Genomic DNA, 17,176 nt, shown 5'->3' with positions numbered 1-17,176 from the left:
TCTTGTAAACTATAGCCATATTTGCTTCCACATCTTGTAGTTTCTTAACAAATTACTGTGAAATCAGTTTAGTTAGAACATGAATAAAAATGTACAACATAAATGAGTATACTTTTTGCCTTCATATTATATGCTAACATTTTCTTTGATAATCAACATGCCATCATAATATTGCCCTTAAGATCAGGTATTATATAACCCTAAATTATAGGAAACAGAATATCCCTGGAGGAGAATTCTGGAATATATAATTGGAAGCATGCAATTGATAGGGTTTCCAAGGGTGTTGAGCCCAGTGATGGAGTACCTGGAAAGCCAGATCCTCAGGAAAACCTGTTATAATATTTTAACTCCTGTTTGAAAAGAATTCATGTAATTAATTCGGAAGTGAAATATGTGAGACAACTGTATTTTTAGATCTTCAGTGAATACTTCTTACCCCAGAGGATGCAGAAACTAGCTAAACATAAGTTATGAATAGCATCTGCTATAATGGCATGAAGTATATTTAAAAGAGTATACTTTTCCCCTGTATCTTTGATTATTGAAGATATTCTAAGGGGACAAATGCTAGAGGGAAATCTCTTTATGCAAATGTATTTCTGAATAGAAAGGAGGAAAAAAAGAGAAGTCTGTTTATGTTATCTGCCAAAATTAGTCCTTTAATTCAAAACCCTTTTAGATAATGATTGAACTTAATAAGAAAATATATACTAGATGAAATAGATTTTAAGCGGTGACAGAAATGTAGAGCCGATCTCAATTAATTTTTCGCAACACTTTTCTTCCTCATCTGTCCTATTCTTCCTTGTATAGTTTTAAATGGTACTCTTATGAAATAAATAACTCAATAGCAGCCATATTTTTTCAGATCCTGAGCAATATTTTGGCTGTTTTTCAGAAGAATCAGGAAAATTAAATAAAGGTTTCTAAAATACCAACTTCAGAAAGTTTTATTTAATTTGTGGAATAATTTTGTACTCTCTTTCTCTCTTGCTCTCTCTCTTTAAATAGAGTCTTTATTAATTTAGTCTAGTTACTTAGTGCTTATATTAAATAATCTAATAAAAGTCAGAGTTATAACTTAATGTTTCCCAAATGTGAAGCAGCATCTATTACATGAGACAAAATCTTTATACTGCAAAATGTAAAAGCCATGTATAGAATGACAAGGCACCAAGTGGTACTGTATGTGTCTTAAGTAGAATGTTTCATTGCAAAAGGGAGCAGTCAGCTCAATAAAATAAAAGGTGTGGCAGACAGCTGTGTATCACTATAGTTTATTTGGAAAGTGCTCTAAAATTCACAATATCAGTTTTAAATACTAATAATATTCTGGATAATACTTTCCCCTGAAAAATACAGATATGATTTAAGAATAAAAGTTGGTGTTCTTAAAAAGTTTCTTAAAAACTACCTTGTTTGCCTTTTTCTGTAGCCTCCAAAGTATCGCAGGTAGAGGAGCTTTTTATCAGGTGGGGAAAGGATATAGTGCATTCTGTTGATTTTTAAATGAACCGATATAACAGTATACCTCAAACATTTATTCTGAATCATTGAATTATTTATTTTTGTCTAGAGTTTTCTTTTGTATTGTTATAAATACAGGATTAAATGTATTGTAAGCTCCCAGACAGGTATGTTGTAAGGTTTCACTAATTTCTGTATGTTTTAAAGGGCTTTGAATAACATAAAATGCCCAAAGAATACTTTTCATTTTCCATTTACTTTTACCCCAATACAAGCCATTTGAAATATGTAGAGTTCTTGAAAACAAAGCAGAAGGTGTAGAAGAGTTACCTGTTTATTCCAATAATTGTATTGGGGTACTATTAAGCTACACATTCGAAAGGAAAATATGTACACTTCAAAAACCATTTTCATTTTGCCTTTTTCCCCTCTTTCCTCATTGAGAAGTCATTCCTACCACAGGTTTGACAATAACTACAATGTATGCCTTTAGGCGGTTGCAATTTGGTGATACACCACAGTCAGGCCACAGGTTAGAAGCCCAGGCTGAGTTATTATATGCTGCTGGGTTGTGATTTCCTGTGAACTGATTTATGGATAAATAATTCTATGTTCTTATTATATAGGACAGACAGTTTTAATTTCTTTAACAAAGCATAGTTGAACAACAGAAAATTATATGCTGCAGCATAGGGACATGACCACTCTGAGGAGGATAAACAGATGCAATCAAGGGCATGAGTTCTCCTATTTTTGCAAGAGGCCTCATCAGCAGTTGGTGTATTGTGGAAATAATACCATGAACCAGAAGCCCCAAGGCTTAGTTACTCTGAGACAGGGGATTTTATTGACACTCTTATGCTGAGATCTTTTCCAGAGAATTATGAGATACATATAAACCCCAGCCTTTGGATATTAAAGCTAATGTCTCATTGTTTCCCAGGCTGAGTTTTCACTTTGCTCTTAAAATCAGTGTTAAAATGCACCTGGAATAAATGGAAATTCTGTGTTGAACCACGTTATAAAAATACTGCTGATATTTTTGCTGGGCTACATACATATGTCTCACTGGTTGATTTGTGGTCTTTAGTCCAAAATATACCCAACATATACCTATTTTATCAGCATCAATCTGCATGCCACAGCAAACTGTGAAAAGTGCTCATGTACTTTTTAGGTGATCTGTTACAGCCCTTCATGAAGTATTTCTCGTATTTGAGGTATGGGGGGTAAAATCTATCATTTTGGTTTATTTTAGCAGTGGTTTTACTTAGCCATGGTGTTTAGCAACAATAAGCTTCTTAAATCAATTGGAATCCTGGAAATTATATGGGTAGTGTATATTGTATTAACTTTGTGTATTAGTGACTTACACAGGAGACACACAAGAAAGATTTGTTGAAAGAATGCACGATTAGGGTCTAATATAAATCTTCTAATTTTCTGTTAATTATATTGTATTATCACTATGGAAAGTGGTCCACTTTCCAAAAACTTGTATTGAATTTTGATAAACTATAATGTGTATTATCACCACTCTTTTGTTTTTATGTAGTGAGGGACAAATAATACTAAAGATATGAATTATGCATCTACTGAGAAGAGAATTTGGTTTCTCTGAGATAGATTACAAACTGATAAAAATAACAAAAATATATGAACACAAGTGACTATTGATATTTCCTTTTGTGAAATGCTACCTCGTTGACTCTGGCAGAATACTGAATTGGAGAAAAAACTGGTTTCCATTATTGCATCTTTTTAATTTCAGACAAAAATTGCCTCCATTCCCAACCTAATTTTATGTCACTAATGGGAAATTTACCTACAATTGCATTTTGTTATTTGGTCTGAAGGCATTATACAAAGAGTGGATTGGTACTCTGTATTTTAGTGAATAGATTTGTCTGGATATAAACAGTTTTATTTATGTTGTGCTCAATTCAATCATGTTGACATTTGTATGCGTTTCAACCCCAAAATAAAGGCCCATAATTTGTGACTCAAAGTCCTTGAAACTGCATCTGTAATAGTCAGCACCAGGCATTTCCTAAATGTTTGCAGATGATAAATTCCTTGGAAATAATAAAGATGACTGGGGAAACAATGTTTATGTCTGAAATGACACTGTTGTGGGAGACTATTTTTTCCAGAGCAATCCCCAGCATAGCTGGCTCTTCAGTCATCTGGGCCTGCCACCTGTTTTCTCATTGGTCTCATTTATTCCTTGGTTTCACATTAAATGTTGAGACTGGCCTGGTGTGTGGCTGAGGACAAGCCATGGCCCTAGCCTTCAGGGGCCCATTGTGTGGTCAGGCCTTGGCGCATGGGCATATCCTTGGAGCAACAGTAGTAGAAAGGGTATTGTTCCCTCTGGGAGCTAGAAAACCTGTAAATCGAGGTTCTAGTCCTGGCTGTTACTGATGGATGTTCTTGAAGCCTCAGTCTTCTCTGGTCTTAGCTCATTTCCAGGTAAAATGTGGATTTCCTGCTGTCATCATGAGGATGACATCATGAGGATGGTTGTAAAAAAAAAAAAACACTTTGCAAACTGTAAAGTAACATAAAGGTATATTGTGATAAAGTTCCTTATAAGGTATATAAACCAACCAAGAGCATTTATTATATGGTTATGTAGAGAAAAGCTTATTTTAGCCTGGATTGATCAAATTCTGAGGTGGAATTTGAAAAATGTATAAGATTTCTAGAAGTGAATATTGGTGATCAGTCAATTCTCTAGACAGAATGAGAGTGTGATATGTATTCAGAGAAGAAATGGGAATTGCCATTTATTGAGCATTTACTCTGTGCCTGGCTGGGCCTGTGTGTGTGTGTGTGTGTGTGTGTGTGTGTGTGTGTGCGCACACCTGTGTCTAACATCATCATTGGTTTAATTTAATCATCATTAGTTTCCCCCATTTTTCAGGTAGGGATTACAAAACCTACTCATAGAGTGAAAGCATTAGAAATAATATCTGTATGCTTGAAGTTATGCCATTTTTATGGCGATTTCTTCAACTCTGTGAGTCAGATATTATCCCCAATGGAAACGGACACTAACCCATTCTTTTCTTCCTTGTCCGTCTTCACTGCACTGTAATCTGGTGGGGCCTTTATCCCTTCGTAGAAGCCAGGAAGGGACCCTTATGGTTGTAATTACACAAATCCCTATCTGGAGTATTTCAGCTCTTTTCTCCTCCCCTCTGAATGCTTCTATTTTTAAATCTACCTGCATTCCAATATAGGTGAATTTTCCTGAAGCTTTGCTTTGATGATGTTATATCTACACTCAAAAACCTTCTAGGTTCCCACTCCCCCATAACCTGCACTCTACTTTCTATCTCTTGAATTTGTATATTCTAGTTATTTCATATAAGCAGAATTACACAGTATCTGTTCTTTTGTGCTTGGCTAATTTCACTCAGCATGATGCTTTCATGGTTCATCCATTTCATAGCATGTATCAGAACTTAATTACTTTTTACAGCTGCATAATATTCCCTTGTATTGATGTAATACTACATTTTGTTTGCCCATTCATCTATTGATGGACACTTGGGTTGCTTCCGTCTTTTGGCTATTGTGAATAATGTTCCTATTAATATAGTGCACAAAGATAAAAAAAATTTTTTAGTGTCTGTTTTCCCTGAACTTTTACTGAGCACTTACTATGTGGCAATCCCAGTTATAAACTCTCATTCTCATTTAAAGCCTCATGACAGACCTATGGGGTAGGCACTGTTACTGTCCTCATTTTATAGATATGAAACTGAGACTTGGAGAGATTAAAGGATTTACCCAAAGTCTCACAGCTGATAAGCATAGCAGTTAAGCTTGAAGTCACTTCTCGCTCCACACCCTCCTCTTAACCTCTGACCCTCAGAGTCAGAAGTTAATCAGGCATTCAACACCTTCCAAAATTTGGAGTCAACATATTTTCCCAGTCATTTCCTCTGATGTGCCTCAAACTTGAGTCAGTGTGACTTTTAGGATAATATAATGAGGAGAGCAAGAGTGTAGTCTTCGGAGAGAAGCTGGGCTTTGTGACTTGCTAGTGGTGTTAGTTTGGGTACCCAAGGTAACCCAACCCTTCTAAGCCCCCATTTCCTTATGGAAGGAGTTGAAACTAGATGTCCAGGGGTAAAGGAATGCTGGAGAAATTGGAGGTGGTTTTGCAGTAGGTTGGTGAGCCAAAGAATTAGAGATTGAGGGGGCAAAGAGATTGTGGTAATGTTTTTGTTAGATTTAAAGTAGAGGAGGCCTGAACCTCCTTATAGGTAAAAGGAAAGTAGCAACTGAGGAACATGGGTGGAAGACATAGAGGGGAAGGTAGAAATATGAATTGATGTACAGTTCTCCTTTGTGATTTAAAGTAATGAAGGATTTTTTACAGGCACATAACTGAATTATAGATTAAAAGGTAACAAAGTCATAAAAATCCTTGTAGTCAATAATTTTTGAAATAAATTGATTTTCCTTTAAGAATCACTAAAAAGGTCTAAATAATGACAGTAAACAATTGCTGAGGGACAGTTATATCTAAGCTCTGTACTAAGGGCTTTACATTTGATCAGCACAATGTTCCTATGAGGTAAGTACTTTTATTGTTCCATTTTACAGATGAGAGGATTGAGGTATGAAGAAACTAAATAACTTGCTAGGGTTACATAATGAGTAGGGGGCTTAGCCAGGATATGAAGAGGCAATTTGACTTGAAAGTCTGCATTCTTTGTCACTCTGCTTTACTGCTCCCCAATTTGATTTCCTCAATTAACACTTAATATTAGCCCAAGTAATTTTTAAAGTATTTTATGATAACAAAAGCAGGCTGTACCTAAGAAATATATTTCCAAAGAGGGTTAATATGTGCAGATAGACAAAGACCCTTGTTTTAGTTTCCTGGCTACTAAAACAAATACCATGCAATGGGTTCGCTTAACAACAGGAATTTATTGGCTCACGGTTTCAGAGGCCAGAAGGCTTGCTTCCTCCTGGGGTTGGTCTCTTCTGGATGGTTGGCAGTCTTTCGGGTTCCTTTGCTTTTCCATCACATGGCAATGCACATGGCAACGTTTTCTCCTTTCTCCTCTGGGTTCTGTTGACTTTCAACTTCTGGCTGCTCCCTGTGGCTTCTCTTTCCATGTCCAATTTCCTTTGCTGATACAGACTTTAGCAATATTGGATTAAAAGCCCACCTGTATTCAGTTTGGGCACACCTTAACTAATAACATCTTGAAGCATCCTATTTACAAATGGGTTCATACCCACAGGACCAGGGGTTGGGACCTGCACAGGCCTTTTGTGGGGAACATGATTCAATCCCCAACAACTCTGTTTAGAGGAAAGTATTATTAAATGAGTCATTCCAAACCCCTGCCTGGCTGGAGGAGAGCAGCCTTCTGGAGAGAGCTCTCCTAGCAAATCTTGCACCTGCAGATTCTTATAGATAGTTGAGCAAAGAAAATGGCTTCTAGCGGCCATGCAGGTTAGTCAATATGGTGTGAAAAAGAAAAAGCACACGCTACCTCCTACTGCCTGAGAAAATAACATGCGTCAATAGCTCCCTTCCAAGATGCAGAAACCAACCTGTAGCAGATGCTTTATGTGGAGGTATTAAGTGTTGTGGAAACACCTGTGTGTGTCTAATTCTAGCCCAAACAAGTCTCCTTCCTGTTCGTGAAGGTGGGGAGAGAATCTACCTAAATGGAGATAACTATTTCTAGTACAGTGATTTGTCTATCACTTCCTATAGAGATTCCTTCCCTTTATTGTGATATAATTTACATACAATAAAATGTACAAACATTAAGTGTTCAGTTTGATGAATTTTGCCAATTTTTATACCCATGCAACCACCAGCCAAAACTTTCAGAAAGTCCCCTCATGTCCCTTTCCAGTCAATCCCCCCTCCCATCCTGAGGAACCACTTTTTAACTTCTATCACCGTAGATTGGTTTTGCCTGTTAATGTAATTTCATATGAGTAAAATCAAACAGATATATTCTGTTGTGGCCTCACTGTGGTATGTTCTTACAATGGAATACTTCTCAGCAGTAAAAAAAGACTGAATACTGACATCAACAACACCATGGATGGATCTCCTATAGAGTTGTGCACTGAAGTCTGCAGTGTTCATTTTTCACATGTAGAATATTCTTAGTAACCAAAATGACCCACAAAATCTGTTTCTTCCTCTATTTACCTGTCATGGGGCACAGTTGCCAACTTCAGTTTTTTCTTTTCTACTTTCTTATAAAAGAAAATTATGTTGAACATGGTCCATTTATATGCAAGTAATGGGCCATTGTGATAAGGATTTTTGAAAGGAACTTAGAATTATGGGGTGATTTTAAAAATAGGATACATGTTGCGTAGTATCTTTTTAGTGTTTTCAAATGACCAAAGGAGTAAAAGCAGCAAGGAAGCAGAGCAAAGCCTCCTGCTGGTGGCTGTCCAGTGGGCCCTGGATGTTCATTTCACGACTACTGTACGTTATGTGCTGTGCACTTCTCATTGTCATAGAGAGAATGTTAAGAAAACTATCCCCACAAGAAAGCAGCTTTTCTTGGCAAATGAAATATGACTTAAGGAGCCAGAACTGAGACATACGGTACTATGAATGAGAGCTGTGTTACTTTATTGGATCTGAGTCCAGGCACTATTTATACTGCAGCATATTCAGCACCAGATTGTTAAATCTTAATACTGAAACAGTGCATCATTTTAATATTTTTATTCTGTTTATTCCCTGTTTTCAAGCATTATGTCAAGCATTGCGCATTCATTTATTTCATCTTGGACAGGACATATCCTGACCAGAAAGTTCATTTCTTATTCTTGGAATGTTGCCCCATAGTTGAAAGCAACAGTTTTTGAAGCTTTTAAAAGTTCATTTGGGTATACAGGTGTTCTCTTACTTTGATGATAAAATATATTTTTTTGAAAAAGAGTATGGTTGGTTCACCTGAATTGTCAAAAATAAAAAGAAAAATGCTGTTTCTCTTCTATCACTAAAACATAGCCTTTTTTTATATGTGGCAATTTCTGACATCCTGGGAACCACTGAAGTTTTCATAGCATACAAATAAAATTTTTGTTACTTTGTGTTGCTTGTGAAACAGGTCTCTTTTTCTTTCCCTTCATCAACATTATCTGTGCCCCACATAAGATGGGTCCATCTTATTAATAAGTTAACATTTTCACCATGGGTTGCTGAAGCTGAACCTTGAATCTACTTGTAACAAGGCTATTCCTAAAATTGGTGCTCTATGTAGCCTAAGTTCAACCAGGATTTTTATTCTCTCTCCACTGTCATGAATGTTAACCATATGCAGTGGGAAACACACAGAGAAAGGGTACTATTGTCACTCTAAAAAGAGCTGAAGAGTAAAAAACAAAAAAATAAAAAGGAAGTTGAAGGCATCTCTGCTGTTTCTGATCTGTGGTCAATCATTGTGCTATAGCGTTTGGCCAAGGAAAGCAAATGCTCTGCTTGCTGAAATGCAGATTTAGAAGTGAACTGCTTCATCAGCTCCAAATGCTGTTCACACAGGGAATCACACTGAAGTCAGGATGTAACGCCATGCTGAGCCCCCACACAAGGAATTTTCTTATACAATTCTAAACTGAATCTTGTGTTTACTTAAGGTTTTTTTTTTTTTTTTTGGTCTATGAAGTCAGCAGTCCAATATATTTAGCATCAGCTTTGGGGGAAGGAAGTATCAATATGGTTTTCTGAGTAATTTAAGAAACAGGAAAACATCGAAGAACTGATTGCCCATGATTAAACCTCATCCTTTTATTCTCATCTTCCTGTATAGTTAACTAACTCAATTGTCAGCCAGAAAGAAATAGCTTATTGCACTGGGTTGTAAAATAGCTCTAAGTGGGCCTTGAATGTTGACTGTTGAATGACCTTCTTAACACTGAACAAACAATGGGAAGGTTTAATAAATAGCAGATATGTGTTTATTATGTTTTTCTTCCCTGTGCAGGAATAATCAAGCTGGGGAGGTGGAACCCTCTCCCCCTCAGTTACGTGACAGATGCACCCGACGCAACAGTGGCTGACATGCTACAAGACGTCTATCATGTTGTGACGTTGAAAATCCAATTACAAAGGTGGGTGTCTCTGAACATCTGCCCTTCCCTACTCTTGGAGCTGCTCCATCAATCATAGATTCACTGCAGAGATCCTGTCTTCATTAATATCTAGACTTCGGATGAAATGAAAAAGAGAGAGAGAAAAGAGGGGAGAGGGGAAGGAGGGGCACTTCACCAGGCATCTTTATAGTCCACATTCCAACTGTTTTATGTTTTGTTTTTAGAAGCAGTGAAGTGGTGACTTAGGGGAAACTTGATAAATCATTAAAAATATGCAGCCCTTAAAGGGGAACTTTCCACAGCCCCTAACTTAATGGGTCCTCTTGGATTGGTTAAATGCTTAGTACTTAGTATTTGAAGAATAAACACCTTCGCTGTTTTCAGGTTTAATTTGCGAGGGGTGCGTTTTCTTCTTGTAGCAGTCTTACCAAGAATGTGCTAGCACTGGAGAATCTTTGTCTTTCCTTTCTGCTGGCCATCTCAAAAGAAACACACTCTGGCCTGCAGGGTTTCTGGGAATGGTTTCCTTTTGCAGATATGGTATCCAGAAGAAATTTTACCAGTAAAGAATCTCTGTAAAGGTTCTCTGCAATCTTTTATTGTAAAGTGTCATATGATGATTTAAGGAATGTTGTCTGTTGGTGAAAAGGTTTTGAATTTGCCCCATTAGGAGGATTTTTACTTTAATAGAGACCCACATTTCCATCCTTGCCTAGGAATGCTTTTCTTAAAGGTGTTTTTTTTTTTTTTTTTTTTTTTAAGGTTAGGAAAGTGAAATCCCTGAATTGTTCTATGAGGATGAAGAGTGGGCCTTTATTTTAAATATGTTTATATTGAACCCTAAAAATATCAAATAATTACATTGATATTTTGGAAGTTTAGAATCCCACTGTCAGCATATTTTCATCAGCAGACTAGAAGAATTATGTTTTTACAAAATAGATCTTCAAAATGGCTATTGTCTGTAAGCCAGTTTGATAACTAACTTAGAGAGACCACATTGAGTTCTACCAGAGTCCAGAAGAAGAAGTTTTGCTCCACTTCCCTCATATAAAGCCTCCTGCTTAGATCCCATTCTTCATCAGTTCTCCTAATCCTGGCACAGGACCCAGGAGTGACTGCTGCTTTCAGCTCCTCTGCAGTTGGGGCCTTTACTGAGGTCTGCATGTTGTTTGTTCTTCCTGTCTTTTGCAGTTGTTCGAAGTTGGAAGATTTGCCTGCGGAGCAGTGGAACCATGCCACAGTCCGCAATGCCTTAAAGGAACTGCTCAAAGAGATGAACCAGAGCACATTAGCCAAAGAATGCCCTCTTTCCCAGGTCAGTATCTTCAGGTGTGGTTTTGGGAAACATAGAAAGCCACTGGTGGTCTATGTGTAGGGTAGTCCTGCTATCCTGCTTAGATAGCTGTCTTCTCTCTCTTTTATTTTTAGAGTCAACTACATTTTAAGTGGAAAAATGTGGCGATTGTGGTGATTTTTTTGTTAGAAAATAGAAGTTATTTATTGAGAATTTTGCCGTAATAGGAGGGTGTTAAAATAGTTTACATACAAAGTCATTAGCTTTTCATATCTATCAGAGGAGGTGGGTATCACTGTCTCCATTTACTGAGCTTTTTCCCTGTCTAGTAGAAAGAGATGATCTTTACATGATATAGCATTTGTAGAGCTTTTGTAGCCCATTCCCTAGATGAAAATGTACCAGGAGAAAATTTGACATTCCATTTTTAGTGAACTGATCATAAGCTAAAATAAGCCACAAAAATAAGAGGTTGGAGTAATCAAGGGAAGGAAGAGTGAGGAAAAGGGCAACTTTTTCCATTTGTGTTCATGGGCTAGGACCCCACTCTGTCTAATGATGAGATAATGTTTTGCCCCTGGTGGCTTACGGCTGCTGTGAAAATGAACTCAGGTTGACATTCTCTCAAGCTATGAATGGAAGGCTATTTCCTGGGGTGAGTTGCTGCACTTGATTTAAGACAATGGGCTAATTACATGCCTGTCAAGTTCAAGGGAAGGTGATGAGACCCTTAGAAACTTGACGGGCCACCACCTGTGTTCTGGGATAGTGGAGTCTCGGGGAAGCAGAAGCCTAATTGTTAAGAGCATGTATTCTGGAATCTGGTAGACCTAGATTCATCTCTTGGCTTGCAAGCCTCTATAACCTCACCTTCATGAGCCTGTTTCTTTATAAGTAAACCCAGGATAGTAATAGTTCTAAGTCATATAATGAAGATTAAATGAGATAAACCACATAAAATGCTTGGCCCAGTGCCTGGCATGCAGTAATGTTCATAAAATGTATCAGCCATTGTTATTGAGACACGATAATATTGGTGTGAACTGAATACTTTTTATGTGTGTCTTACAGAGTGCTTTGGAATTTGGATCCTCTAAGATAAAGCAAGCTATCAATAGTTTTACTTCCAGAAAATTAAGAAGACATGCCTCTGAGTATTAGGTAGCTAGATAGATAGGGACACTGGTATTTCTTGAGCATCAGTTACGTGCCTGGTCTTGTGCTTAGGGCTTTTGTACAGGCCATGTTAATACCACTCTGGAGGTATGTGTGTAGATGCTAAAGCTTTGGTGTTAGAATTTTAATTTATTCCAGTATGAAGTATTATGAAATTATAAAAATAAGTATTTTGAATTATTCTGGTAATAAACAAAGACTGGATAAAGAACAAATTGAGAAAAAGCTTTCAATCATTTGTCCTGAATTTCATATTGTGTCACAATTAATTGTCTTTTGGATTCATATGGTAGTCAGAATGAGCTTTTGCCTGGAAGTGGACAAGCTCCTAACTTAATAAATATCACAAATTCAGAATTTTATTCAGTGCTTTTTGAGGTCTATGGGAATTTGATCCAAATTGATGTATCATGGTTATCATGTTTGCCTACAAATATGAACAGAGAAGCAGCACAAGTGGGAAGAACCCAAACCAAGAACTGAGAACCCTGATTTTAATCTCACTTCTTTTATGCTGGATTTGTGATCCTGGGAAAGGCAGCCTATTTCTCACAGCATTGCTATACTCATCTGTACACTGGGCATGATTGTATCTGCATATTTTCACTTAATTTTCAGGGTTTTCTTGAGATTCAAATAAGATCATCTTTACCCCTACCATAAAACCTTTCTCCCCTTACTTTGTTTCTTTTTGCTTGCTCACCTAGCTGTCCAACCTAAAAAAGTTCCATGTCCTTTAATCTCATTTGATCCTATGGATCCCACTGCCAATATGCCTAAGATCTTTCTCCCTTGAGCCACTGCTTCATTTAGCCCTTCACCTCTTATCTGAAATGTTTCTGTCTTCCAGCCTCACGTTTCTTCTGTCATCTGATTCTACAGTGCTAATATTGTGCGATTTTCTTGGCTATAAACTTCCAATGACTCCCAGCCTAGAGCAAGTACAAACTCCATAGCAGAGCCTATAAGAACCAAGATGACACTCTTCTGATTTATACACCATAGTCACCTTCCTGTCTCTGATGCATCCATTCTGTGCTCCAAACACACCTAATTAATTATTTTGGAACATTCACCATTGCTCAAACGTCTCCACCAAAAATATGCCTGAAGGCTAGAGAAACTCAAGTAGTCCCCTTAGCATTATGAATCTAACAAAGCATCCTCCTGTGTTATCTTAAAAATTCGTGTGAAGTTTATATTCTACTCCATGTACCTGTATTTTCAATATCTTTTAAAAAATGCCACAAAAATCACATTACCTGCTAAATTATTGATCTTCTTCCCACTTCATGAAGCTTGCCCTCCAGGGAGATGCGCCATGCTAATTTCCAGCTTTGGTAACCTACAGACATAATACTGGTACCTTGGAGTCCTTCAGCTTGATGCTTGCTTTTGCCTATGTGATTTCTTCTGTCAGAAGGTGCTGTTCTCTTCTACTTGATGAAATCATCCTTTAAATTCCAGCTAGAAGTGGTTGAATTAGTAGTTTCTTCTGCTCCTGGGTAGCACTTTGTATATATCCCATCACAGCACTTATTACAGCCTGTTATCATTGTTCCTCTGCCACTTCCCATCACTAGATGACTGTGCAATAGCTGAGGCCATCCCTTATTTATCTTTATATCCTCAGTATTCAGCACAAGCTTTATCTTGTATGTAGTTGTTGCTCCAATGCATGGTTTCACCGGATGATTCTTTGTGGCAGGGGGCTGTGCATTGTAGGATGCCTGGCAGCATCCCTGGCCTCCATCCACCAGATGCCAGTAGCACATACTCCTTCTCCCACAACCAAAAAGTCTCTAGACATTGTCAAATGTCCTATGGCGTGGGGATTGGGGGGCAAAATTACTCTCAGTTGAGAACCACTGGGCTAATGAATTTAATTAATTAAATATAAAAACATTTTGGAAAGTGCTGTAAAATGTAAACTATTGTTACCATTGCAGTATTCTTGGCAGTTCTGAAAGGTTTAGAACTAAAAACTGAATATGGCAATTTGGTGATGGATGCCCAACACATGATTCAGTAAAGTAAGGGCCCAGTTCTGTTGTTTAGGATTTGGGGGAGATTTAATTTAGGCTTCTGGTATTGCTGTCTCCTTATGGAAAATCTCACTGGGGTGGCTCTTTTCAGCCAGCATGGACATGTGATGTGAGCCCTAATGGTAATTCTTTTAGCCATTACCCTTAAAGTTTCTAAATGATTCACTTAAATTGCATAACTAGATTGTATTCCAGTGTAGAAATAAGTTCACACATTTTATTGATGGTTGTCATGGAACTGGTACATAAAACATTTTTTGGAGTTCAACCTATGTAATGTAAAAGAGAATTTATTTTTGTTCTAAGCAAGGTGAAACAGTAATTCCACAACATATTCACTAGCATTACTAGAGTCCTGGTTAAGAGTCTGGCACTTTGCAATGGGCTGGAGATACAGTGGTGAAGAAGAGAGAGGGGCTAAGCTCTCAATCTGGGAAGAAGAGAATGAGGCATCCAATGCTATGTATCTCAAAGGAGAAAAGCAGATTTTTGGGCATTTAAAAATAGACTCACTTGGTGAGTAAAAGCTACCTGTTTTTGAAATAATTCATCTTTTAACCCCAAGCCAAACCATATTAGGTATTTCCTCACTCGAGTTTGGCAGTTGCGTAAAGGAAAGACGCAGTGGATGGTTCACATTTTCCTGAACATCCTAGTGGTCTTTAGCTCAGAAGAGCAGCCCTTAAGGGAGAGGAGTGCATAAGAGGGCAATAAGTGTAGCCTGAGGCATATATATTTACAGGGAGAGGAAATAATGTCTTTAGCTATTCTCTTTCTGGCCAGATGCTTGGAAATCATAGGCTGTACTTCTGTGGCTGTGTATTTTTTATTTCACCTTTTAAAATGGGTTCAAGTACTAACTGCAGCCTCTTCCTTTTCCTCTAATGCCCTCCTAAGTCATCACTTCTAGCCTCTTCCTTTAGCTGCATAGGTTGTCCCAAGTATCCTAATTCACCTTGTGTAAAGTGCTCCCTTAATTAAATAGTGTTCTCTAATTGTTCCAATATGGAAACTTATGAACATATCTTTCTGTGGCTTATTTGTTCTTTGCTTGAGGAAGAGTTAGAAGACCCAAGTTCTCTTTTTGGCTGCTAGCTATGTCACCCTAGGTCCTCAGGGTTTCGATCCGTTAAAATAAATAGAACTAGCAGTACCTGCCTTGTCATGGGCTGATTAAAAAGACAGTTTTGTTAACTGAAAATTGCACTGAAAGTGTAAGTGATTTGCAAATGCCTGTGTCTCCCAATATGCTCCTTCCCCTGCCGCATGTTTTCTGTGACCCTAGGTATGTTTTTAAAGCAGTTCTGTCCCATGACCCTAGTTGAGGTTTTATTGCCAAATATTTGAGGAATAAATAATTGACCGACTAAAGTTATTGAACTACAAAGATGTTACTAGATATCCAGTATGATGGTGATATATATAGCTTTGATTCAGTTTGCCTTTAGAAATAGGGTGTAAGATGGATATTTCTCTTATCTAAGCAAGCCTTGCCCATTTGGGTGTCATTAAAGTATCTACTTTAGATGTGCAATGTGCCAAAATAATTGGGCAGTGAAATCAAGCAGCCAGTTGGGCCAGTAAAAAACAAAACAAAACAAAACAAATTGGTCATGGGCTCATCTTTAGATAAGTAGCTGACCAACCTTGTGGACCAGTCATGTGTTAACCAGTTATCAGCTGTCTGTTTCACTTAGCCTTACGTTCACATATGTAGTGGGGTTGCATCCTGTCTTGTGTTAACCAGTTACCAACTGTCCATTTTAATTATTTTCATGTGAGGTTGTTTTAGTTTGCATCCCAACCTCATGAACTCAAGTTGAAGGAAGCTCAAAAGTGACAGCTTGAAAATAATTCCTGATCAGGTGATTGCTTGGTGAGTCACATGACCATATGAAACGATTGCTTGTGAGGAGAGAGCCGACATCGCTTGATTGCACATCTTGTGCCAGGCCTTTTACACTGATCTTCTCACTGAAGAATTTCCACAGCCCTCAGAGGTTGCTGATGCTCAGACCAGCGATTCATTCAGCAGCCATGCAGTCTTCTCATACTCCAAAGCCCAGAGGAAGTGTTTCTTTCAATTAGAACGGCAAAAATTTTCAATTCTGATATTGCAGCTCGGAAGTGGTGACGGAAAGGACAATAGAAGGCTGCCAAGTGACATTAAATGAATTTCCCATGACAAAGTAATTCTCAAGTCAGTTTTTCCTCTTTACTGTACTTAATTGAAACCTCATTATATCTCCTCATGTTTAATACGTTCTTTAGTGCAGCACATCACAAGGCAGAATGAAAAGGCTGAAAAAGGAGCAAAGAATGCACATTTTACTCTGTCTGCTTCATGCTCTTCCCCCATGTACACATGGAAAGGATGCCACGAGATGCCTGTTTCTCCCCAACTCTTGACATTCTTATTGCTCAGATGGGGGATTCTCTTGTCACTGATAGGACATGTAATCATTCACTTTATTTTAAGAAGTTCTGTTTTTATAGTGAGTGTGTTATGTGTCTGCGGCTTAGCTACTCTTGGTTTAAGATTGCTGTTCAAACCAATAAATCTCACTAAGCCAAGGACAATCCAGTGAAAGATACGCAATTATTTTATCTGACTTTTATTTGCATGGTGGCAGGGTGGGGGTTGCGGAGCTCTGATCTCTGTCTCTTCAAGTTAAATCATTTAAACTTCTTCATGTACAAATCATTTAAACCCATGTTTATTGTTTTATGTTTTCCTATTAACTTTTTTTTTATCATCATTTTATTGAGATATATTCACATACCATGCAGTCATACAAAACAAATTGTACTTTCGATTGTTTACAGTACCATTACATAGTTGTACATTCATCACCTAAATCAATCCCTGACACCTTCATTAGCACACACACAAAAATAACAAGAATAATAATTAGAGTGAAAAAGAGCAATTGAAGTAAAAAAGAACACTGGGTACCTTTGTCTGTTTGTTTCCTTCCCCTACTTTTCTACACATCCATCCATAAACTAGACAAAGTGGAGTCTGGTCCTTATGGCATTCCCAATCCCACTGTCACCCCTCATAAGCTACATTTTTATACAACTG

At 37.6% G+C, this 17,176-nt stretch overlaps 1 protein-coding gene across 2 annotated transcripts in view; it reads left to right on the top strand.

Moving 5' to 3' along the window:
• The window catches only part of SATB2 (SATB homeobox 2), a 202,264-nt gene that overhangs the window by 70,733 nt on the left and 114,355 nt on the right, over nt 1–17,176 (top strand). For both annotated transcript variants that reach the window (XM_037850209.1, XM_037850208.1), the window contains 2 exons: nt 9,465–9,591; nt 10,768–10,891. In XM_037850209.1, coding sequence (XP_037706137.1) covers nt 9,465–9,591; nt 10,768–10,891 — 251 coding nt within the window. The remainder of the gene's footprint in view (nt 1–9,464; nt 9,592–10,767; nt 10,892–17,176) is intronic.

Source organism: Choloepus didactylus, chromosome 9 (genome assembly GCF_015220235.1).
Source record: "Choloepus didactylus isolate mChoDid1 chromosome 9, mChoDid1.pri, whole genome shotgun sequence".
NCBI lineage: Eukaryota > Metazoa > Chordata > Mammalia > Pilosa > Megalonychidae > Choloepus > Choloepus didactylus.
The sequence above is the reverse complement of the archived record's forward strand: the minus strand, read 5'-3'. Positions and strand labels throughout refer to the sequence as shown.